The 21,502-nt window shown below is 42.0% G+C and overlaps 1 protein-coding gene across 4 annotated transcripts in view; it reads right to left on the bottom strand.

Annotated features, from left to right (window-relative positions):
• Nucleotides 1-21,502, bottom strand: part of LOC102310532 (retinoic acid receptor gamma-A) — a 48,187-nt gene that overhangs the window by 23,077 nt on the left and 3,608 nt on the right. Inside the window, exons 1-3 of one of the 4 annotated variants that reach the window (XM_042222105.1) lie at nt 16,027-16,348; nt 14,583-14,623; nt 3,920-4,282 (exon numbers count right to left, since the gene is read on the bottom strand). In XM_042222105.1, the coding sequence (XP_042078039.1) occupies nt 3,920-4,088 (169 nt within the window). In that variant the 5' untranslated portion in view covers nt 4,089-4,282; nt 14,583-14,623; nt 16,027-16,348. Of the gene's footprint in view, nt 1-3,919; nt 4,283-4,401; nt 5,760-14,582; nt 14,624-16,026; nt 16,349-21,502 lie in introns of those variants that run through there. The other 3 variants (XM_005924853.2, XM_042222106.1, XM_005924852.3) reach the window with 3 other exon arrangements.

Here is a 21,502-nt window from a genome sequence, read left to right as displayed (position 1 = left end):
AATGGATTTGTATTTTTTGTGTCCTTCTAAAACTGACTTAAATGATGAAACTCACGCACTTTACAGTGTTTGTTCCTCTGCATTTTATCTTTTGTGGAAACGTTAAATTTACATTTCAACACTGTTTTACCCGTGGCCCCAAGACACCGATTTGTTTGTAATACAATACAGAGAGGAGACGATACCAGAGTGAGAGCTTCACAAAGACTTGGAGCGAACTCAAGCACAACTCTTTTTGCTGCCTTTAAAATAAACGTTGCGTACCAAGAATTTCCTCGACATGGCCAACAGCATTTCTGACTTTTGAGAGAATAGAGAGCCAAACTTGAGGCCATTAGCTTATCAGCTGAGTTCTTCTTCTTCTCGTGCTTTTATAAAAATATAAAGTCTGCTCCACAAAAACCCAAATGATGTGCATATGGTTAGGAAAAGGGGAGTAGGTGGTGACTGAACAGGTGATCTCTTTATTTTCCTCACCTCCTTTGAAGTATACTACTTCCTAAGTTTTGCCTCAAATTGAATCATGACTGTGCTGATGATGCTCTGCTCTGTAAATACATGTTTTATATCTCGGGGTTGAATGTGTTAAAGACACAAACACCAGTAATTCCTGAATCTTTGGTGCTGACCCACAACCTACAGTACAGTTTTAGGTCTCTGCCATCTATTAATAAGAGAAAACAGTAGAGACAAAAGCAGATTTTCTGACTAAAATGATTCTGTGTTACTTTGTTGCGCCATTACTAAACATTTTGATTCAATACTTTTGGACACTGTGTGTCAAAACAAATCAAAGTTACAGTTATAGCAAATATATCATCATCATCATCGTTTATTTGTATAGCACTTTAAGAACACACCAGGCAGACCAAAGTGCTGAACAACACAGATCAAAACAACAACCAAATTAAAAATACCATAAAATCATTACAAACAAAAAAATAAATAAGAAGGTGTCAGTTTCCTACAGAGTTAAAAGCCAGGGAATAAAAATAGGTTTTCAATCTGGACTTAAAGACCTGCACTGATGACGCTTGTCTAATTTGGAGGGGAAGGTTATTCCAGAGCATCGGAGCCGCAATTGAAAAGGCACGGTCTCCTCTGCATTTCAGCCGCGACTTAGGGACCGACAGCAGCAGCTGCTCAGCTGAACGGAGTGAGCGAGGAGGAACATGTGGCTTCAGCAAGTCAGATAAGTACACAGGAGCCAGACCATTTAAAGATTTAAAAACCAATAAAAGGACCTTAAAACGAACCCTAAAATCAATGGGAAGCCAATGCAAGGAAGCCAGAACCGGACTGATGTGATCGAATTTCCTACTACCGGTTAAAAATCGCGCCGCCGCGTTTTGCACTAACTGCAGGCGTGACAAGTCACGTATAGGCTTAAAGAGCACAAGCTCTGCTTTAATTTGAGGGGTTGGACAACAATATCACTATACCAGTTGCAGATTAATTACAGCCATTTTTTAAAAATTCTGTATTTTCAAGTATGTACAGTACTGCGAAAAAGTCACGTGTCATTCATTTCTTCACATTTTGCTTCCACGGAGCCAGACTTTATTGTCATTTTTAAGTGATCTTGAGGAATAGCTCTCCAGGCTTTCTCAAGGTGTTTTAAAGTTTTTCCGTGGACATTTGCTGCTAATTCTTTCTCCAGATCTTGTAACTGAACATTTCAGAGGAATTTTTATTGTCTGCTTGTTAAGACACTTAACACTGGCCAATGATGTATTCAAGCATTGAAAAGACACATAACTTAAACGTACAAAGCAGAAACTTAGAAGCAATTTTAAACTGTATCTTAAGGCACTTTGATACTAGCAGCCTGTCACAAAAACACATCATTTATTCACATTTCCTTAGTTGAAACCGTGAAAATGCCAGCAATAACATACACCTTGGGAAATTTGGCATATTGCAATGTGGTGTCTCCTTAAAAATGGATAAACCTACCTAAAGAAAATGAACAGAATCTGAAACTCATGTCCTTAAGAAATAGAAAAAAATCCAGCAAAGACATTACACAGGATCTGAGAGATGCACGTGACCTTTCAGCTGATCCATCTTCTGTTCACTGAAGCCTCATCAGAGATGGTCTCAGTGGAAGGACGGCTTTCAAGAAGACATTTCATTAAGGAAATGTCCTTCAAAAAGCCTGGAGAACTATTCCTGAAGGTTTCTTAAAGAAACCACATGAAAGCTGGACTAAGAGCATTCATGTTGAAGAATAAAGGTGGTCATACCAAATATTGACTTTGAACCCTGTCAGAACTGTGCAAACTGTTTTTCCTTATATATCCTTATATCCCTTTCACATTTTCCAAGCAAAATATAAAGAGATGAGGGATAAGTCAAGATTTTTGCACAACACTGTATTTGAACAATGTAATATTATATATCATAATATTAATCTTCACTTTGCACACAGAGGCTGAAGTAGTAAATTATACAGAAGTTAAAATGACCACAGATATGTGCACGTAACTCTAATCTAAGGAATGACATATAGAGTCCTGATAATGCCACATAACTGTAATCCTAGATTTTATTCAGGATCTTTCTCACACCTTTTCTTCTCTGTCTTTTCTACACTAGCAAACAAATTTGAAATACCAATATATCAAAAACGATTTGACTGATTTACATACAGTGTGCATACCTGGCAGTCTGTCTGAGCTTCATGCGACGCTAATCATCTATCTGGAATATTTCATGCTGTCCCTTAAATCTTTCTGTCTCTGTCTGTGTATCTGTTACAGTCCCAGAGGCGACATCTCAAAGATGTAATCACAGCCTGAGTGCCATTAGCCTGAAGATCTCCCTCTTGTAGAGAGAGGCTCCAGAAAATGACTAAAGATCAGCAGATAACTCAGTGAACACATCATCTGTGCACACACTGACACAAACTCACACCGATTGACAAGTGTGCTCAGCAGGGTTTTATAAACCTGATGTCAGCCTGACAGGGCATTTGAGACTGTAACTATAAATGCTTTCCAGTGTTGAAACAGAGGGATAGAGCAGCGTGCTCTGCAGACAATTAGAGATCAAACTAAGGTAAGACATTTTTTTTGTGTATTGTAAAGGTTAGCTTTCTAATCAACAAAAACACAGATTTAGTATTTGTGGCTTGTTAATGTGTGACTAATAACAAAAGTGGATATAACAAAAGTCCTTTTCAACAAAAAGTATGTTGCAGAAGAAGCAGATTAAGTGCTTTGCATCCTTTAAGTCAACGGTTAGCATCTGTCTTTGTTCAAACCTTACATTTCAGCGTTTCGAGCGACTTTCTGTGTCATCGAGTCACAGTGAAGTGCAATAGCACCCCCTGTGACTCAAAAAGTGAACTTTTTCTCGATCTAGCACCGCTCACTCAGGGATCAAGTAAGAAACTCTTTTCCCTTTTTCCAGCCTGCCCTCATCTGCCTGGTTTACCACATGGAAAAATTTTTTTTTTTTTAAAAAACAAAACAAGAAAAAACTCTCTTCTCTTCTTTTCTCTTCAGCAGTGCATGATCTAAAGCCTTATTATAACCTCAAATTGGCCCTAAAGACTTTTTTACAAAACTGTGGAGTCTCTAATGTCTTACAGTGAAAAGCAGTGGTCAGGAGACAGACATTGGACACACTGTCTTGTCATGTGTAGGGGTGTGAGATTCTGATTTCTTGCCTCCTGACTGAACTTTACACTAGTTTAAACTGTTGTTATTATGTGACACTGTGGCATTTTTAAGACAGTTAGATATGATGTGGTGCTTTAAGGATAAGTGAAGTAACCGGTTACATCACGGTTCTCATACAAACAATTTTAAAAAATGCTTAAAGAAACATAATGGACACATGAACTGCTTTAAACTGCCAATAATACACATCTTCAGAGCAACATATAACAATTATAGTAAACTTTGATACTTACACAATGCAGCCATCTCTTTGGGGAGGTCTGCGCCAAAACGGCCAAAAAGGTGACTACTGGCCAGCAGGTCAAAGGGGGAGTGGCTACGCATGGAGTTAAAGGTGAAGGGGTACATGGCACGAGGGTAACCCGTCATGTGACGCAATTGGTGCTCTCTGTTGGCCGCCATCGTGACAAGTACAGTGGGGGTTTAGATGACGTTTCTCAGAATTTTTATGCCGTTTCTTCTTCCTCGTCAGGAGCCTCTGCTGAGCTTGAAACAGACTAGTGCCATTCAGCCCCTCAAAGCTGCGGGCCCGTCTGCACTCACAGAGAGGTAAGAGGGATGAAAGCAAGCAACCAAAACCTGGCCAGGTCCAGACTCTGTAGAGAAGGAGAGAAGAGAAGAAAGAATGGCTAAATATGCCTATTAACTTTAAACTCACCCAAAGTTTTAACAATCCCATCAATTCATTCAAAAATCTTTAACTTTGAGCACAAACCTGAGATACCTAAAAAGCAAACTCCAACCACGAAGCCAAATTAGAGAAAGACGTAGAAAAGGAAACAGAAGTGTCGAAGAAGCAGTTGCGAGAGCTGAAGCAGAGGGGAGTACAAAACTTTCATCCTTCTTTTTGTCTGTCTTCCAAGTAGTGCAATAATTTTAGGCAATGCCATATGATTTAAATCAGCAGAACTGTACTATAAAGGGTCTCTCTGTTTCCCCTGCCAGCCTGACTCCTGCCAGCCTGCCCGAGAGCGGCCAGCTACAACATGGGTAAAGTTAACCCTTTACAGGAACACACACACACATGCACACACATAATTACTCATTCACATTTTAACGGAAAAAAGCAAAAGAAAGTCACTTTTCCTCCACTGCCTTAAAGGTGCTCAATGAGTGCAACTTTTCTCACCTTTAACCATCTCTCAGGATTAACACTGTGGCCCATCCAAAAAGTTAAATTAGGGCAGCCCTCATATCATCTTACTCTATGACTCCCATCCCCTTCGTGATTTCATGAGTGGGTGGAGCTTAAGTCTTTGTGGTTGGGCTGTGGTAAATACAGCTCGGCCAAAGAATGTCTTGTTGTTTTGGGCCTGCTTCAGCATGGGAATCCAACACCCAGGGTGGGTGAGAGGCACAGTGAGAGAATTATGAATTTACAAATGTCCTACACTGAACTACAACTGTATGACTAACGCTCTGATTCAGCAGATACGCACACTTAGTTCTAAGTAACAACAAAAAACAAAGAGGATGTATCAGCGCTTCGTCTTCAAAAGCAAGTCATGTCTTGATCGATCTATCTGTCTGTATGTCTACAGAGAGAAAGGTGTGAACAAAAGGTTGGTCAGCTAGTGCGCTGTCATCACTAACGATGTTACTTCATGTTAAATTTGGATCAGTTTGAAAGAACGAAAATTGCAGAGTTGCGCGGTGTAAGTGGTCAAGGGGACTTCTCGGGAGCAAGCTAAAAATAGCAGCTGCCATGGAAGCTGTGCGGCACACATCTTTTGGATGTATGCTTTAATCGTTCACAGTACAAAATCCAAGGAACTCTTAAAGGTGTGGAAAGTCATATATGATCAAACTGGTCAAACCAAGTAACTGAGCTAGAAGGCTTCTCTGCCAGAGGTGGCCAGAAAACTAACGGCCTTCAGACGGCCTCTGCAGAGAAGCTGCTGGAAGGACAACCTTTTCAATTGTGCTCCATCAATCATGTCTTTATGGCAGAGAGAAGCCAGCTTGGTATTTGCTAAACAGCATTTATGAGAAAAAAAGAAAAGAAAGCGTGATGAGTGAATACTGACCTCTCTAAACACTATCTGTGTGGTCCTCACCTGGCTCATAGGTGTCAAACATATGGCCAGTGGACCAAAACCAGGTCTAATGATGCCCATTTGAAAGTTTGCAATGAGCCATGATGACACAATTCTTTGGTGTTATAATAGAAGTATTTTTTAGTAATGACAGTAGTTGGACAGAAGATGGGAAAGGGGAGCGATTCTTTCCTGCTCAGGTCATCTACAGATCAAAGTGGACTGTGCGTGGTCCACCGGTGACCCCTGCCTTTTAGAGGGAAGCATGGTGGTTGTAGCATCATGCTATGAGTGGGTTATTTTCAGCAGCAGGGACATACAGAAAGACACTTGAAGAAAACCCTGTTCCAAGGTGAGACTAGGAAACAGCTCACCTTTCAGTTCAATTTCGACCCAAAGTACACAACCTCAACAACCCTGGAGTCACTTAGAGGTTGGCTGATAGTGTTTGAGTGTCCTTTAGCAGCAGCCCAGCCAAAGCACTCACTGATGCTTCCCAACCAATCTGATGGTGCCTCAGAGGATCTGGCAGGAGGAACGGAACAAACTGCCCAAATTTAGGTGCGCATAGTTTGCAGAAACCAAAAACACTCAAAAGTTGCATCCGCTGCCAAAGGGGCCTCTACAAAGTATTGAATAAAGAGGTACTAAATACTTTTGTAAAAGAAACGTGAAAGGTATTAAAAATATGGTTTAACTTTGTTATTACTGATTATAGATTCACGGGAAGTGGCGGTCTGAACGATTTATCTGACAACTTTAAAAAGGGAAACACAGCGTAGTGCTACTGATTTTAATTCGTGTTACCACTAAAGTGCTTCTCACTGTCACTGACAGTAATAGGGTGGACCAACTATTCAACTAATCTACAGTGTGCGATTACTAGAGGAAAAAAGTCTTTTACGTCCACTTTCTCCCACAAACGCACACATACAGTAGACATTACACGTACACACAAAGCCACAAAGTCAGCGCAGTGAGTGTTGTTTTAAAAGTCATATTTCCCGTATTGACATATTTTCTGTAACTGCTTGGCTCTGCTGTGGTTTTTTCTTCACTGTGAGGACCAGTCAGGGAGAGTCCCTGCAACTGTTTTTCACAAAGCCGTTTCGTGTTTGACGATTAAAGAATGTCAAACACAGGTCGGACAAAGTGTGCAGGATTACACGCGCGGTGTGGAATGGCCACGTTTTGTAAAACTTATGCATATGCATGTCTCTCTGAAAGCAGGACACGGCGAGACAGTCAAGAACGGACACGCAGGCTGCCGCGGCGAGTGCGCACAGATGTTCTTTGACTTTAATCATGTTCATGGGCAAGTAATCAGTGGAAAACACACAATGTTCACACATGCCGAAGCGCCATTGAAAGCGGCAATTGACCTTGAAGAATGAAGTAGTGAATATAGGACAGAGAATCCTATCGCAGATGCAGCAACTTCGAGTTGACTCTTTAACCAATCGATTTCAAAGGGTGAAATCAGTACTATGAAAGCCAGATGTATAAAAGGATTGGGATGAAGAAGAAAAAATCAAGTGTCGAAAGCCGAGGAAAAAGATGGAAAAAAGAGGGAAACAAAGGAAAAGAGGGAAAGAGAGGGGGGGGGGGGGCATATGAGGGAGTTTCAAGCATCTGGCAGGCCATGTGTAAAAAGTGAGCAGAGTCCTGTTAATTAGAGCCATACTGCAAATGGCATTAATAACAGAATGAGCAGACTGTGGTACGGCAGTATGGGGGGGGGGGAGGAGTGGGCAGAGCGGTTGCAGAAAACATACATAAAAATAAAGAAACTACTTTATTTCCACTAATAAACTATGAAATAATGAGTGCCCAAGCCAAGGACTGGTTTCTTTCTCTCTAATGAGCGACACCCCCGCCCCCTCATTCTGCCTCCGGGGGGAATACACCTTCAGTAGACCAACAAAAGTGGCGCTGTGTCTCCAGGCCTCCTGGCCTAAACGCTGCTTTTATGAGACCTGGCTGGGTCAGGTCAAATTGGGTCATCTGGTCCTGGTCGTGCTGACACACACACACTCACACATGTACGCACGCACACACACACATAAAACTGATGCTCTTTTTTTTTCTCCCAGATTTTTGAGGATGAAAAAACAGACTTGCTGCAAAGAAAAAAAGGATGGGGGTTTCCAGCAGTGTTATTAGCTTGTTTTCTCTTAACTTCCATCAAACCACACGTACTGGAGCCACATCATTGTCTTTGATGCAGTGTTGCAACACTTTTGTTCAGCTGTAAACAGACGAAAGTCAAAAAACAACTTTCTGAATAGCATGTTTTAAGCTCTTATTAGGAGCATCATCTGGATTCAGTTATCCTGGGTGTAAGTGTTACTGAACTTTATGAGTTTTTCCAACCCAATTCGGCTTGAGGTTATAGTTATGAAACCACACACACACACACAAACGCATGCACACACACACAGACTAGCATTTCAGGAGTTGGCCTCACCAAATCTACCATGTAAGCATCATGCTATTAATGTCTCCCTTTCCCAGGATTAACTAACCAGATGCAACACTTACGCAAGCCATGAGTAGGCATGGTACTACAAATGGTTGGAGGACTTTGCCAACAAAACTTCCAATCATCTGTGAAAGGGGACCCTGTCAATACTTGTGCTCTTTTCAGTTGGCAGCATTTGAAAATTTTTATATTAAACAAGAGTTTACAAACCACCCCCAGGTTGTTTTATGGAGATCTGTGTTCCTGCAAAAACGCCTGAACAAAAGGGCAAGTGCAATATTTTCTTTGGTTTGGAAGCCACAAAACCCCATATAACAGCCACCATTTAATTAAAAGGCAAGTGGGTTCAAACTGCACCCACACTGTGTTTTAAACTACTTTTTCTATTATCCTACGCTTCTAACCAGCCTAGCCTCTGTTTTAAAGTCTCCTGAAGAAAAAAAAGAAACAAAATCAAAGTAAACAAAGCTTAATAGCAGCACTAGTGATTGGCTGTATTCAAATCTAAAAACTGAATAACTGCAGTTTTGTGGCTCAGGAGGTAGAGCAGGTCATCCACTAATTGGAAGATTGGTGGTTCAGTTCCTGGATCCTTGAGCAAGATACTGAACCTCGAGTTGCTCATTCACACTCGTGCATGTTAGACAGAAAGCATGTATGAGTGTGTGTGTGTGTGAATGGGTCAATGATACATGTTGCATAAAGTGCTTTGAGTCCTCAAGGTGAGCAGAAAGGTGCTATATAAGAACACAGAGATACAGCAGAAAGCTGTCCACACACTGACTAAACAGTCCCATTTGTCCACAAAAAAAACCAAGAGTCATTATTTTAAGAGTTCATTTAGGCAGACAGTTTTGATAAGTTGTTTTGACAGGTGACAAATGGCCAATATACAGAATCATGCTGACAAAGGGGCATGTTTTTACAATTATCCACCTTAGCATGGAAATAAGCTCGGCTTCCACCATTGCTTTAAAAGAAAATGATTTCTTTGCCAAATTACCAAATGATTTCTTTTTCTCTGTGGCAAGGCGTTTTGTAAAACTGTAAAAACACATTATGCAGGGTGGAGTCGGGCTAACACTGCAGTAGCAGCCTCAGGAAATAGCCTTGGTCTGGTGACAGATCATCAGTCTTTGGCGTATTGACAATTTGGTCACAACTTCAATAAAAGCTCTGTTGGCGCGGAGATAATGTGCCTTAACGTTTTCAGTCAGACAGATAAATTAAGACTTTTGTGTCTGAGAAAAGAGTGGTAGCAGAAAATGTTTCTAGCCTAACTCCTCTCTGAATCCTCGCTCAACATTTACTACATCCTCTCCTCTGGCCACAATAGGGACTGGAGGTCTGGTCCCAGCAGAAAGCCACAGCGCCACAGAAATGAAAAAGCACTCACACTAAGAAAGAAAACTAGCATCACTCAGAATCCAAAACTTCTGCTGTGTGCTATTGTGAAACAATACATCAGCATCACACCAGAAAAATAAGCTCCACACAAACCTATGTGCGAAAGCTTGGTGTATCATGCACACGTGTAACATTTATAACATGATTTTTAAATAGGCCAATTACATAAAAGAAAAGAAACTGAAAAAACATCGTTGCCCACATTTATGCTTGTGTGTGCATTAGTTCCTGTGGTCCTGTTCATATGTGGCGACGGAAAAAAATAAAATGCTGGGACTTTTTTCCCTCCAGGTTCCCGGCTCTTTTTTGTGGCGAGCGTAATTGTCCCTCAGGTTTTTCCACTTCGTACATTCCCTCACATCCATTTCAGTAGTTTCAGCTATCTCCCTCCAGGAATCTGCTGACATTTGTGAGCCCTTATATTTAGATTGTGATTATTATTTTTTATACTGAGATGATGATTTTTATTCTCTCTGATGATGAATGATGTCGTATCTCTATGATGAATTAAAAAATGGAATTCCCAAAAACCTCATATATCAATATGATAGACCAGGCGTTAAGGAGCTAAGGTCGGATCATCAGCCACTCTGAATCCAAGCACAGCTTAGAGTTTGATCCTTTGATTCTTAAATCTCAAAGCCTTACTGCTCTTAGAATATCACCGCATTTAGGTTGAGCTGGGTTTCTCCTTGTAAGGATGATCTGGAATACGGTTAGGCAGTTTTTTGTGTGCCAGTGATGCAGTGTGGAAAGATTGACCACAGAGAGGTTGTTTCCAGTCTCTGTGTACTGTTTTGTTGAACGTTGCTCTTCATGCTTTTAACTACATGAGGTAAACACTGCATTTGTATCTGTGGCAAAACCATCACAGAGCTCTTGTGCCGGGGGGGGAATTTGATATTGTCTGAGGTTTGAAAAATTCAGGGAACTTTGCATACATGGAAGTTTACTGAATTAAGGAATATATGACCAGTTTTACAAGGTAAATCTTAAGATTTTGTACTAACAGGCTCGGTCATGTAAACGCGTGTTGCTGTCTGGGTGGAGCATAGAGGTGACACAGAGCTCATGCTTGGAGGAGATCCAGCTACTACAAACTGGAGCCGCACACAATGAATGCTCTGCTCCACATCACCGATGCCCCTATCAGTGTTGCCAACTCCTCAGTAAGGAAAATCGCTATTGGTTGTCCTAAAAGTCGCTAGAAGTCGCTAAATGACGTCATCGCCTCATTTGCATAATTGGTCATGCTAATCTAATTGTAACCTATGTTGTTGGAGAGGGAAATAACATCGTGGAAGAGACAAAGTGAGTAAAAAACGTCCTAAATGCATTTAGAGTTTATTTAGAACTACAAATTAAATTTCTTTTAGCAATTATTGTTTTTTTTAATGTCACAATTCCAACCCTGCTCCTTTACCTGGGCTTGGACCGGCAAAAGTGACCCGAAATAGGCACTCTGGTGGAGTTACATTGTGTGTGTGTGTGTTTATAAGTAGTTTTAAACCTTGTGATCCACAAAACAGCATAAGAGTAAAAAGAGTAGAAGAAGAACTGACTGCGTTACAGCACCCGCTGCTTGTTGAGAGTAAAAGCGATACGCGCTTTCATGTCTTTTTTTAGCGACTTTTTTTTAGGAAAAAAGTCGCTAAGGGGTCTGAAAACTCGCTAAATATAGCGACAAAGTCGCTAAGTTGGCAACACTGGCCCCTATTGTATTTGATCAAGTGGTGAATAAGCGCTCAGTGTTGGCACATTTGATGCATTACACAACAGCGTTTTCTGTTTATTGATTATGCAAAGTGTGACAATGTTTCAAGCGTTTACAAAACATAGTTTATCTGATATTAAACACATGAACGTTGGAAGTTGGAATTTCTGAGTCCTTGGCTGGAATTTTTAACTGAAACGCCCCTTCAAGTCAGAAATCCAACGCAAAAAGTCGAAGCGGCCCCGTCGACCTCGGCTAAACAATCCAAGATGGTGGCAGCACATGTGAACAGCATCGCGGTGCATTGCTAGTGATGCATGGATGGCTATACTTTGCTTAGCAGCAAAGCAAATCCTGTTTTCCTCGCTTTTACGACTACTGGAACGCGCTCCGCTCCGACATCGAGGCCAACGAAACGCTCTGGTCTGTCGGGCTGAGAAAAAGGTCACTCAAACTTAAAATGGCCGTTTCTTCACTTCAATTTTTTTTTTGTTTTGGTTTTATTAAGTTCAAAAGATGGTCTCACTCTACCCAACCATTTAGTCATTCTTTTTTTCAAAGCATCAAGTGTAGTTCAATCCAGGGCGATGTGCGTCAGCTGGAAAATAGGCAGGTATTCAATGGTAAAGTGCTACAGGCTTATTCTTGTGTAGTTCTTTTGTGGATCTGAGCTTTGCTTATCTGCATCTGTCCCCCTCTCTCTTTCTGTAATCTACTCGCCATTGTCACTGTAAGATCAAGCAAACAGTATTCTATGTATTCAGCTTCTTTTGGCGTGCAGACTAAAAATGTGCTTACAGGCTAGAGAGGAATTTCTAATGGAAACAAATGCAGAGAAAGGTTTTGTTGAAAGTGAACCATAGATACAGATGTATCTATGGAGACGGTAAGGAAATAAAGAGCCCAAACTCTGCTGAGTGTGAGCGGACACAAAGGTTGAAAAGTCCCCCGAAAAACAGCCAAATGCAAGGAAAAACATGACTTCAGCGGGGACAATTAGCTGTAAACCATAAACCACAAACTAATCTGGCTTAGTGAGTGCAGTCAGTCAGACATGAGCTATGCTGGACGGGGCGAGTAGGAAATGCATACACTGACACACAAACACCATTACAGAGGAGAAAAAACAGGCACCATCACCCATAAACAGCGTAATTAGATTTTCCAACAAATGACCGTACTATATTTTATGTCAAACTGACATATAAAAATGTCTTTTGAGGAGTACAAATACTGCTTTGCCATAAACCATCAGTGTCTGACAGCCATCTTATAATCTGGCTGTGGGGAACACATATTTTCAATTTATGCACGCAATTATGTCGTTCGCTTCGTCGACACTGTACACTCGAATGTAAATATTAGGTATCAAGATACTATTTCATAGCTATTTTTCAAGTATTGTTACTGATAAATATCCTTCCGAATCTTTGCAACACATCCATCTTATTACAGCAGGGGTGTCAAACATAAGGCCCAAGGGCCAGAATCTGCTCGCCAAAGACTCAAATCCGGTTGGCTGCACACTCGCATTGCATAGGATTAACAACCAAGTTGTGGTGAAATTTAGAAAAGACGTTTGGCTTCAAAGTAAAAGTTGTGCTTTACTGCTGAAATCAACAAGTTCTGGAGTGCAAGATTTTCTAAATGGGGAAACATAGTGTGCGATTGCAATCCTCAGATAGCGCTCATAGGTGCGGCTAGTTTTATGGGTGATTTACAAAAGTTGCGCTGTTTTCTAAACACAGGTGCAATTAGCAACAAATTGCAGGTTGCAAATGTTACTAAATCTGATTGCAATCTAGATTTAATCATTCACCTCCCTATATTTATGCCTTGAGAAAGGAACTCCCAGAAATACATATGCAACAGGTCAAACGGTCACGGTTTCTCATTTCCATCACACTCTTTACAGGTTCATAGTGATGACTATGGCAAACTGTTAGCAAACAAAACAAAGAGGAGGAATAGCAAGGTGGTTTTAAGTGCAACAACTTATGCCTCTGCAACTAATTTCACCAATGAGTTGCAGGTTGTTTTTCCCTGCCCACCAGTGGTTGCAAGGTGGTTGCCAACTGATCTCTAGGCCCATGTGAATCGAATTGAATCAAAATAAATCTCAGCAGACAAAACACTGATCCTGTGATGCTACTATGCGAACTTGCCAAAAAATGTGAATTGACTGTAATTCTTAGCTTCACTTTGGTGAACAGATTTAAAAGACAAGACGTGGCATGACTTGAAATAACAAGGAGGCAATTCTGTGTTAGCGGCGCTAATTAGGATGATGCTAGTGATAGTAATGTTTCGTAAATGGCACAATGTTGTCATTATGTGAAGGTACCCTGTGGGCTACTGAGGCTCTCCATGTTGGCGCTGGGGTCAGCTCCTGTTGCTTGAGGCTCATCAGCTCAGTCGTGGGTCAGACCTTACTGAGGCGTTCAGTAGGCAGCTTTTCACTTAGTATTAAAGTCAAATGTGAAACACACAAACACACACATACACATCCTCAGTCTGTTTCTCGCTGTTCCACCACAGAGAGGATTAGAAGAGTGTTTAAAGCCATAGCCTGTGCTGAAGAGCAGCCCTGGGCCATGATTAAAAACACTGAGATGCTCTTTAGGCACAGTGAGACACATTGAGCCTTGTTTGGGGGGAAAAGTGCAGCGAAAGCAACAATGAATGTTACAAGTTACGTCCAAATCTCTGAAGCCAATTGGGAACGTTAGAGCGAACCACAGCCAGTGCACTCTCACCAAAATCTCTCTAAATAACTCTGTGGACAATATGTAATTCTGAGGAACAAGAAAACATTTGTGTCCTCCACTCTCAAAAGCAAGTAGCAAGCTCTCGCTTCTTTGTTCTGGAAGTTCCAAGTTTCCATTTATATGTAGTAACCAAGAGAGCAACCCATATAAAATGAAACTCAGCTGACATGGACAAGAAAAAAAAAAAGATGGAAGCTGTGTAAGGGAGACGAAATAAAGGAGAAAGAAGTCAGTGAGACAGAGGGAATAAAGGAGAGAAAGAGAGAGGAGCCAGACATCCTTCTCAGCCTGAGGGGCTGTCAGTCTTGTACAGAACAATGATGAGATTGCAATGCAGTTAAACGCGTTTTATCTAACACACCCAAACACATGCACATGCAAGCAAACAAATATCGTCTCTAGCAGCTTTTAAAACAATTAAACAAACAAGGCCCAACCAACTGCAGATGGATCATAAATATTAAACCTCAAATGCTGAAGAGAGCCAACCTGGAGTTAGCGGCGCTCAATAGCCGGCACTCTACAGAGATCTGCCAAGAGAGAAAATGAACAACTGATGAAAAGAAAGGTGAAGAGAAGAGAAGCCATATTCAGTGAGTCTCTCAACCGTTCTCCACCTTGTGATCGCTCTAATACAATATGCATCATTTTACACCCAGTTGTTTATGTCCTATTTGTAGACTCCTGCACTTTTCCTCCGGACATGCTGATGAACATTCCTCCCGACATTAAGGAAAATGAATCTGGAATAGATTTGTCGAGAGTTTGCTAGAGGAGCTCATGGTGAGGCCTCGCATTGCACGGTGCGAGCACTCCCCTCAGTGTAGTGTTAGGAGACAGATGCAGGAAAGCTCAGCTCAGCTGGGAAGAGGCACTCAGCATGCAAATAACATCTTAATCACGATCATCAATCAAGCAATGCATCTGTATTTATATAGCACATGTCGCACAAAGGATGCTATTTGGAATGATTCAGAGTGCACAAAAAGAGCTTGTGTTTCAATATGTGGCCATCACTAAGCTTATTCACACATACATGCACACTTTCTCTCTCTCACACACACACACACAGATAATGCAAAGCAGGAGTGGTGATCAGACGCACACCAGACTGTCTTGTGATATCCGGAGTAACTGATTTCAGTGTTTCCATCCAACTAATATAATTGTGTGGATGGGAACCTGTTTATATAACCTTCAGCAGGGGATGAGTGGCTGTGTGTGTGTACACACTCAGGTAGTCTAGACCTCCTCGGCCATTTGTGATGTTGATGGAATGATCCGTCAACTCTGACAGTCAGGCTGTCGGCTGTAGGGGCCTGCAGGGTGTAGAAGCCACTTCTTCTGTTGCTGGAAGTGCGTCTGATAGTTAGGAAGCTTGTGTAATACCCCCATATCTGATGTATGCAGCATGTAATGAGCTGTATGGGAACTGTGCCATCCTTGAGAATTCTGGGGGAATTTCAACATCCATTTCAGCTGATTTCCTTTCCAAGATCGTGATTTCAACAACCGTGAATCAGAGTTTGGGAAGTCAGGAATTAACCGCAGAGCTGTACACTCATCCGAGAGCAAAAGAAATGAGGACGGACGCACACGGACACAAAGATTTACAGAAGTATTCATCATCTGAAACGGAGAGCACGCGCAAGTGCCGATCAGCTTTCATTCGCTTCCCGAGCTGTTTCTGTTGTTCTTTCTCCTTCTCTCAAAAGCTCTGTTCTCAATTAAAGCTGTCCTCGGGAAACTCAATCTCCCCACTCATGCTGCCCCAGAAACACACACACACACTGAGAAAAAGAGGGAGAGAGACAAGAGAAACACGAACACATCTCACTCATGCTCTGACATGTCCTCTGTCTGTCTTCTTTCTCTTGCAAACCGCCAACTTGAATTAACTTATAAGGAAAGTAAGACTGAAAAGCAAACTTACCAGACCGGGGAGAGGGGGGTCAGAGAAGGAAACACCACACAGAAGAGTGGTTTGTAAGTCAGTGGAGAAATGAGCCGAGGAGGTGTAGTTGTTGAGTTTGTCAGTCAGAAGTCGCTCTCGCAGCAACGTTTGAGCTCAGCCTGTTGCATTCCTCCTACCTCTCCTTTTCCCGTCTCTCTCGCTCTTTCTCTCTTTCTCTTTCACCAACATACACCCTCTCTCTCGCTCTCTCTCCTCCTGAAATCATTGTGTACTTTGATTCACAAACCCTGCCTCTGTCACGTGATCCAACACTTCAAATATACAGCACATTTTTTACCAGCCACAGAATGCCCGAAGGCAGGGAAAACAGGGTCTAAAAATCTTAGGTTTCAACTTGCTGAACCCCCACCACCCCCACCAATACCACCGCCACCTCTTACCCCCACCCCTCTCTTTCTTTGTCTCAAAGTCTGTGTCTCTCTCTTTACCTTCACTCCATCTACCGCATACTGTCAGTCAACACTCTTTTTGTTAGACTTCAACTGTGTGGCCGTTTGTTTTGAATTTCTAAATTTGTTCATCCTTTCCTCGCCATCCAAAGATAGACCTAAACCAACACACGTACGTGCGAGAGAGCGGCGCGTATGTGTACGTACAGCCGCCCTTGTGAAACAGTGACTAACTCACAGACATACACAAACACACACACGCCGCAGAAGGCTGCACACCTTTGGGGATATCGGTGTCAGTTTGTGGCATTTGCTCCATGTTTACAATGCCTTGACTTTGGGACTCCAGCCGGCCAATGTGGGAGTCCGGGGGCCTCGAGCCAATCGAGGGCTACTCAGTGGGTTATTGTGACTAAATGTTCCTGATGGGATAGAAATAAACCCTAGCATCCCTGTGACTCAGGGTGATGGGAACAATAGTTTAAAACCGTCAAATGCGATACTAGTAGTGCCAATTCTCAGATTTCCATTCAACATGTCCATTTAAAGTAAAAAGAATGTAACTGATTGCAATTGAGTAATAATACAGATAAACTGTGTACAAGTATGGAAATCAAACCTCAACGCACTAATGAAAATTGCAATTGTGCATTTAAAGTGGTGCAAATATGCAAAATTTGCAAAATTTACCAAGTGTCACGGGAACCCTGGCATACACGTCAGTTTTCATTAAATCTCAAAAATGCAAATGCTGTGAGCTGTTTTCCATCTTGCCTAGCTTGAGAAATACAAAGGGCCATTCTCTTAGCAGTTACCACACCTTTAACTCAGTTGAAGTGGAGTCTTTTCCTCCTACAGGATTTTCCTAAGCAAATAAGCTCTGTCGTTTTCGGGTAAGGAAACGTTTAACAGAGATACATTTGATCCATGATGAGATCAAACCTGGCCAGACGGGCCTTGAGGGACAGAGCTAACTGCCTCTCCATGTCAGAGATAAAACTGTCTGCTACCGTCTGCCTGACTGGCCTCAGCGGTGAGCTGGCCCATTACAAGCCCGTCCACAACAGCAACAGCGAGCAGCGCGGCGCAGGTCGACTTCCAGCACAGGAGCTTTACCCTCAGGTTGACTGACCAATTTTAATCAGCCAAGTATTTAAGAAGATTGATTAAACACGAGTAATTCAGTGCCATGCTAAATATCTCTGAATAAGTGTACCTAAGTTTTTACACTTATTATCTATAATATCAGACTAACATAACGCTTTTTTTCATAAAAAATAAATAACTATAAAATTAAATAGTTCCTCCACACTCTGTCTCTGTAGGCGATTATATTTTCCAGTATAAAGGCCAACATGAGAATGACAAACAGTAAAGAACAGTACAATGAAAAGAAATCTAATCGCAGTCCATTTTACTTTAATTTAGTTAATAACCTAAATTTATTTGTAGTCAGACTCTCACTTTTGGTTTATGAAATATTAACATTAATGTAAAACGTGAGAGGAAAAAAGTTGACTTTTTGTTTGAGTACAGAGCAGGTTCAGTTTGGTCAATTACCTGATACCTGTGTGTGTGTCTGCACTGATCGGTTGCCATTAAATAGGTGTGGTTAGATGGAGATAGAGGGTGTCGGTTTTGATTTGTGTGTTTAATCTTTCATCTGCGTTTCCTCCTGGAAGCGTTTGGAAGTCTGGAAAAGACTTTGATGCTAAACAAGTTATATTTCAGTTCAGAATGAAGTGCTTCTATCGCCATGCAGAACTTTATGAACAGTGCGTGTGTCGGTGACTCCCCACCTAACCGGGGACGGCTAAAGAAACATGTTTTGGATTAGTCAGTACATCACGAGCTCTTTTCATACATGATATGAAAACAACAGACCTAAGCCACGGTGAAAAATGAATAACGGAATATGTAAAGAGATCTGTAAAGATATGTTTTGTGTGTTTAAACAGTAGAATGAATGAAATACCTGGAATGGATTTTCTGGGATTTAATGAACAAATAGAGGACGTTTTTTTTCGCATGTTGCTGCCCACTCGGTCACACCAACACTTTTATTTTGAACTTAATGTAAAAAACAATAGAAGAGTGTCACACAGATTTTTATGGAACTATTATTATTTTGTTTTTTGGGCATTCGTTGAACAAGAGGAGACAGGAAAGTGGAGAGGCAGCAAGGGAAACGGTCCAGGGTGGAATCAATGCATACAGGCTGCCTTCTCCACTAAGTGAGCTGCAGCACCGTATTTATTGAATTTGTGACTATAACGCCAAAAGGTAACAATCTACACGTTTAAAAATAGTCATTTACTGTATTAACTATTATACTTTGTGCCTTTTTAAAAAAAAATTACTTGAGAAAGAAACAACCTGGAACGGTTAAAATCCAAACTCCAGGTTCACTCCTTTAACTATCAAGTTTCCCGAAACGCTTCCCAGCAATGGTGTCAGTGAGGAGAGGTGAAAGGTTAGTGCTTTTTGTGTTTCTGTGTCAGTGAAATGCACAAAGACGAGGTGAGTGTACAACATCTGAGTGTGAAAGGCACATTTGTGTATTTATGAATTTCAAGCACTTGCACAGAGCATCCTTTCTTGCACATGTATCCACGTGCTGATGCGTACTCACACCAGTGGAGACGGTTAAAGACACATTTTCATTTTCACTTTTGTTCCAGTGCGAGTGGCACTGTTAAAGCAGACTGACTGAGTAAGGGGATTAGAAATGTGAGAAGGGTTTCCTCTGAGGCCTGCAGGTAAAAGTTTTGGGGAAGTTCAGCCTGTGATAAAGAAGGCCTAAAGACGTAAAGCAGAGAAGAGAGAACAAAGAAATGGCCAAAACTGAAAAGGAAAAATGAGGGGAGCTTATAACTTTTTGCAGAGCTTGAAATGGGGCCCTTTTTGGCAGCAGGCAGTGGAGAAACCACAGAATGGTGCGACTCTGGAGTTGAGGGGTGGAAGAAGCAGGAGGGGGGGGGAGGCAAAGGACAAGGAAGCAGAGGAGAGCGGTGAAGGAGGGGGAAAGAAGAAAAGAAAGGGATAAGGAGGGAAAGGGGAGGGGGGGTTGCAGACGACAGGTTTTAATCAGCAACAGGCTGTTGGTAATGAGATCACTATCCCACTGTGCTCAGATTGATGTCATGTGAAGCACTGTGGCGCAGGGCGAAGCATGCAGAGGATGACAGGCACGCATGACAAGCTCACTCGCTTTCCCCGGGCACACAAACACACACGCACGTATGGAGAATGTCAGAAGACGGCGCAACGCTCGCACCAGCGCTGGCAAGTGCCCACAAACTAATAAACAAGGGCGCAACGGCTCACGCAGAAAATATGCACGCACAACACACAAAGAACCTTTAATACGCCACAACACCCTGCTGTTAATTTTCTTCAAGCGAGTAAAAGAGCTGACACAAATATAATCACACCCACACATACACTATAAACACATTTCGGATCCCAAGGCTCCTTTATGTCTTTTCTGTCTCTCAAACTGCTAAACATGCCTACACACAAAGAACATACTGTACCAGCGGTGAGGGTTGGCTAGACTAGCAGGCAAAAAAGAAAAAAAAGGAAAAAAAGGAAAGGAAAAAAAAGAGGGAGCATAGGAGGAGAGAAAGCAAGGGCTGCTGGGGGAGAAAAGGTGAAAGGAGTGACATTCTGGGTAGCAGCTGTCAATTCGGCGGACACGAAGTTCAACAACAACGCGAGAAACGAAGGCGCTCTCTCTCGTTCGAACGGAGTCGAGACAGAAATATTCAAATAATATGGTCAAAATTTCATTTTGAACGAGCAAACGTGCATTTTTGATCTTGTTTGCAACAATTTGTGTTAGCGGATAAGCTAAGAGAGAAAAAAAGACGAGGGGGAAAAAAGCGGGGTGTACATGTGCATCCAATAGTTTTTCCTATATAAATGTTCCCCGAAAATTCAACCATGATGTCATCATGAACCTGTTGTGAACCCAACTCTGTCAACTACCATTACCGTCTCATTCCCTCTCCGTTCCCACTTTCCAGCACGGCCTCTCCATCTCCTTCCACTCTGTCCCCATCTTGTTCTTGGACTTCTTTATCTTTCACCATGCAATGTTGTCTGGCTGCATTTTTTCTTTTCTACTCATGCTGCATATGCTGCTACACCCGACCCCCCCCCAATCCACTTTTACTCCCTCTCTGAACCCAACCCCCAAATACACCAACACGCACAGATACTGCTCACAGACATTTGGAGAGTCTCTGGTATAACAAGGACAGTTTTAATCAGAACAAGCTGGCATATTTTGGCCAAGACCTGCACTTATGGTAATTCAATCAGAAAGAAAGGAGAAGGAGGGAGAGAGAAAAAGTGAACAGGGGCACACAGAGGGTAGTGGAGTGTGAGACAGGGAAATAAGAAAAACAGAGGGAGGAAAAAGGAGACAGTGGGCGGATGGGAGGGTGAGGTAGGGATTGAGTGGTTTGAAGAAGTTTGAGCCACATGTGGAAGTGATTGTCTAATTACAGCAGATATGTATAAGTGTTACTGCCTGCAGGACAAATGCTGATTGGAGGGTGCAGCACCGTGAAAATGAGATGATTGGACGAGGAAGAAATTAAGATGGATAATTGGTGGAGGAGGGGGCAAGAGGAGGAGAACCACACTGGGAGAAGTGCTAGGGTGGCTCCTGCAATATTCTCTGTCCGAGTCTGAATAGAAATCAAATTTTTTTCTTCCAGTTCAGGTGGTGTCAACATAGCAGCTCCCTCAGGAGTGCTGAAGGCAAAAAGCTTCAGCCTGTAGATGGTACTAAAATGAGACAGCACACAAAAACTGAACATACACCTATGCACACCATCAAGCGTAACATTAAAACCACTGACAGGCAGGTGATGTAAATAACACTAATCACTTGGTTACAATGTAACATTCTGCTGGGAAATCTTTGGTTATGGTATTTATGTATGTGGGACATGTAACCCCATTTTAATCACAGTCAGTATAGACCATGGAAGTATGTTCTCAGATCACAGGAGCCTACCACAACAGGTACCCCC

Source organism: Haplochromis burtoni, unplaced genomic scaffold (genome assembly GCF_018398535.1).
Source record: "Haplochromis burtoni strain Fernald_Lab_line unplaced genomic scaffold, NCSU_Asbu1 Contig_79, whole genome shotgun sequence".
NCBI lineage: Eukaryota > Metazoa > Chordata > Actinopteri > Cichliformes > Cichlidae > Haplochromis > Haplochromis burtoni.
The sequence above is the reverse complement of the archived record's forward strand: the minus strand, read 5'-3'. Positions and strand labels throughout refer to the sequence as shown.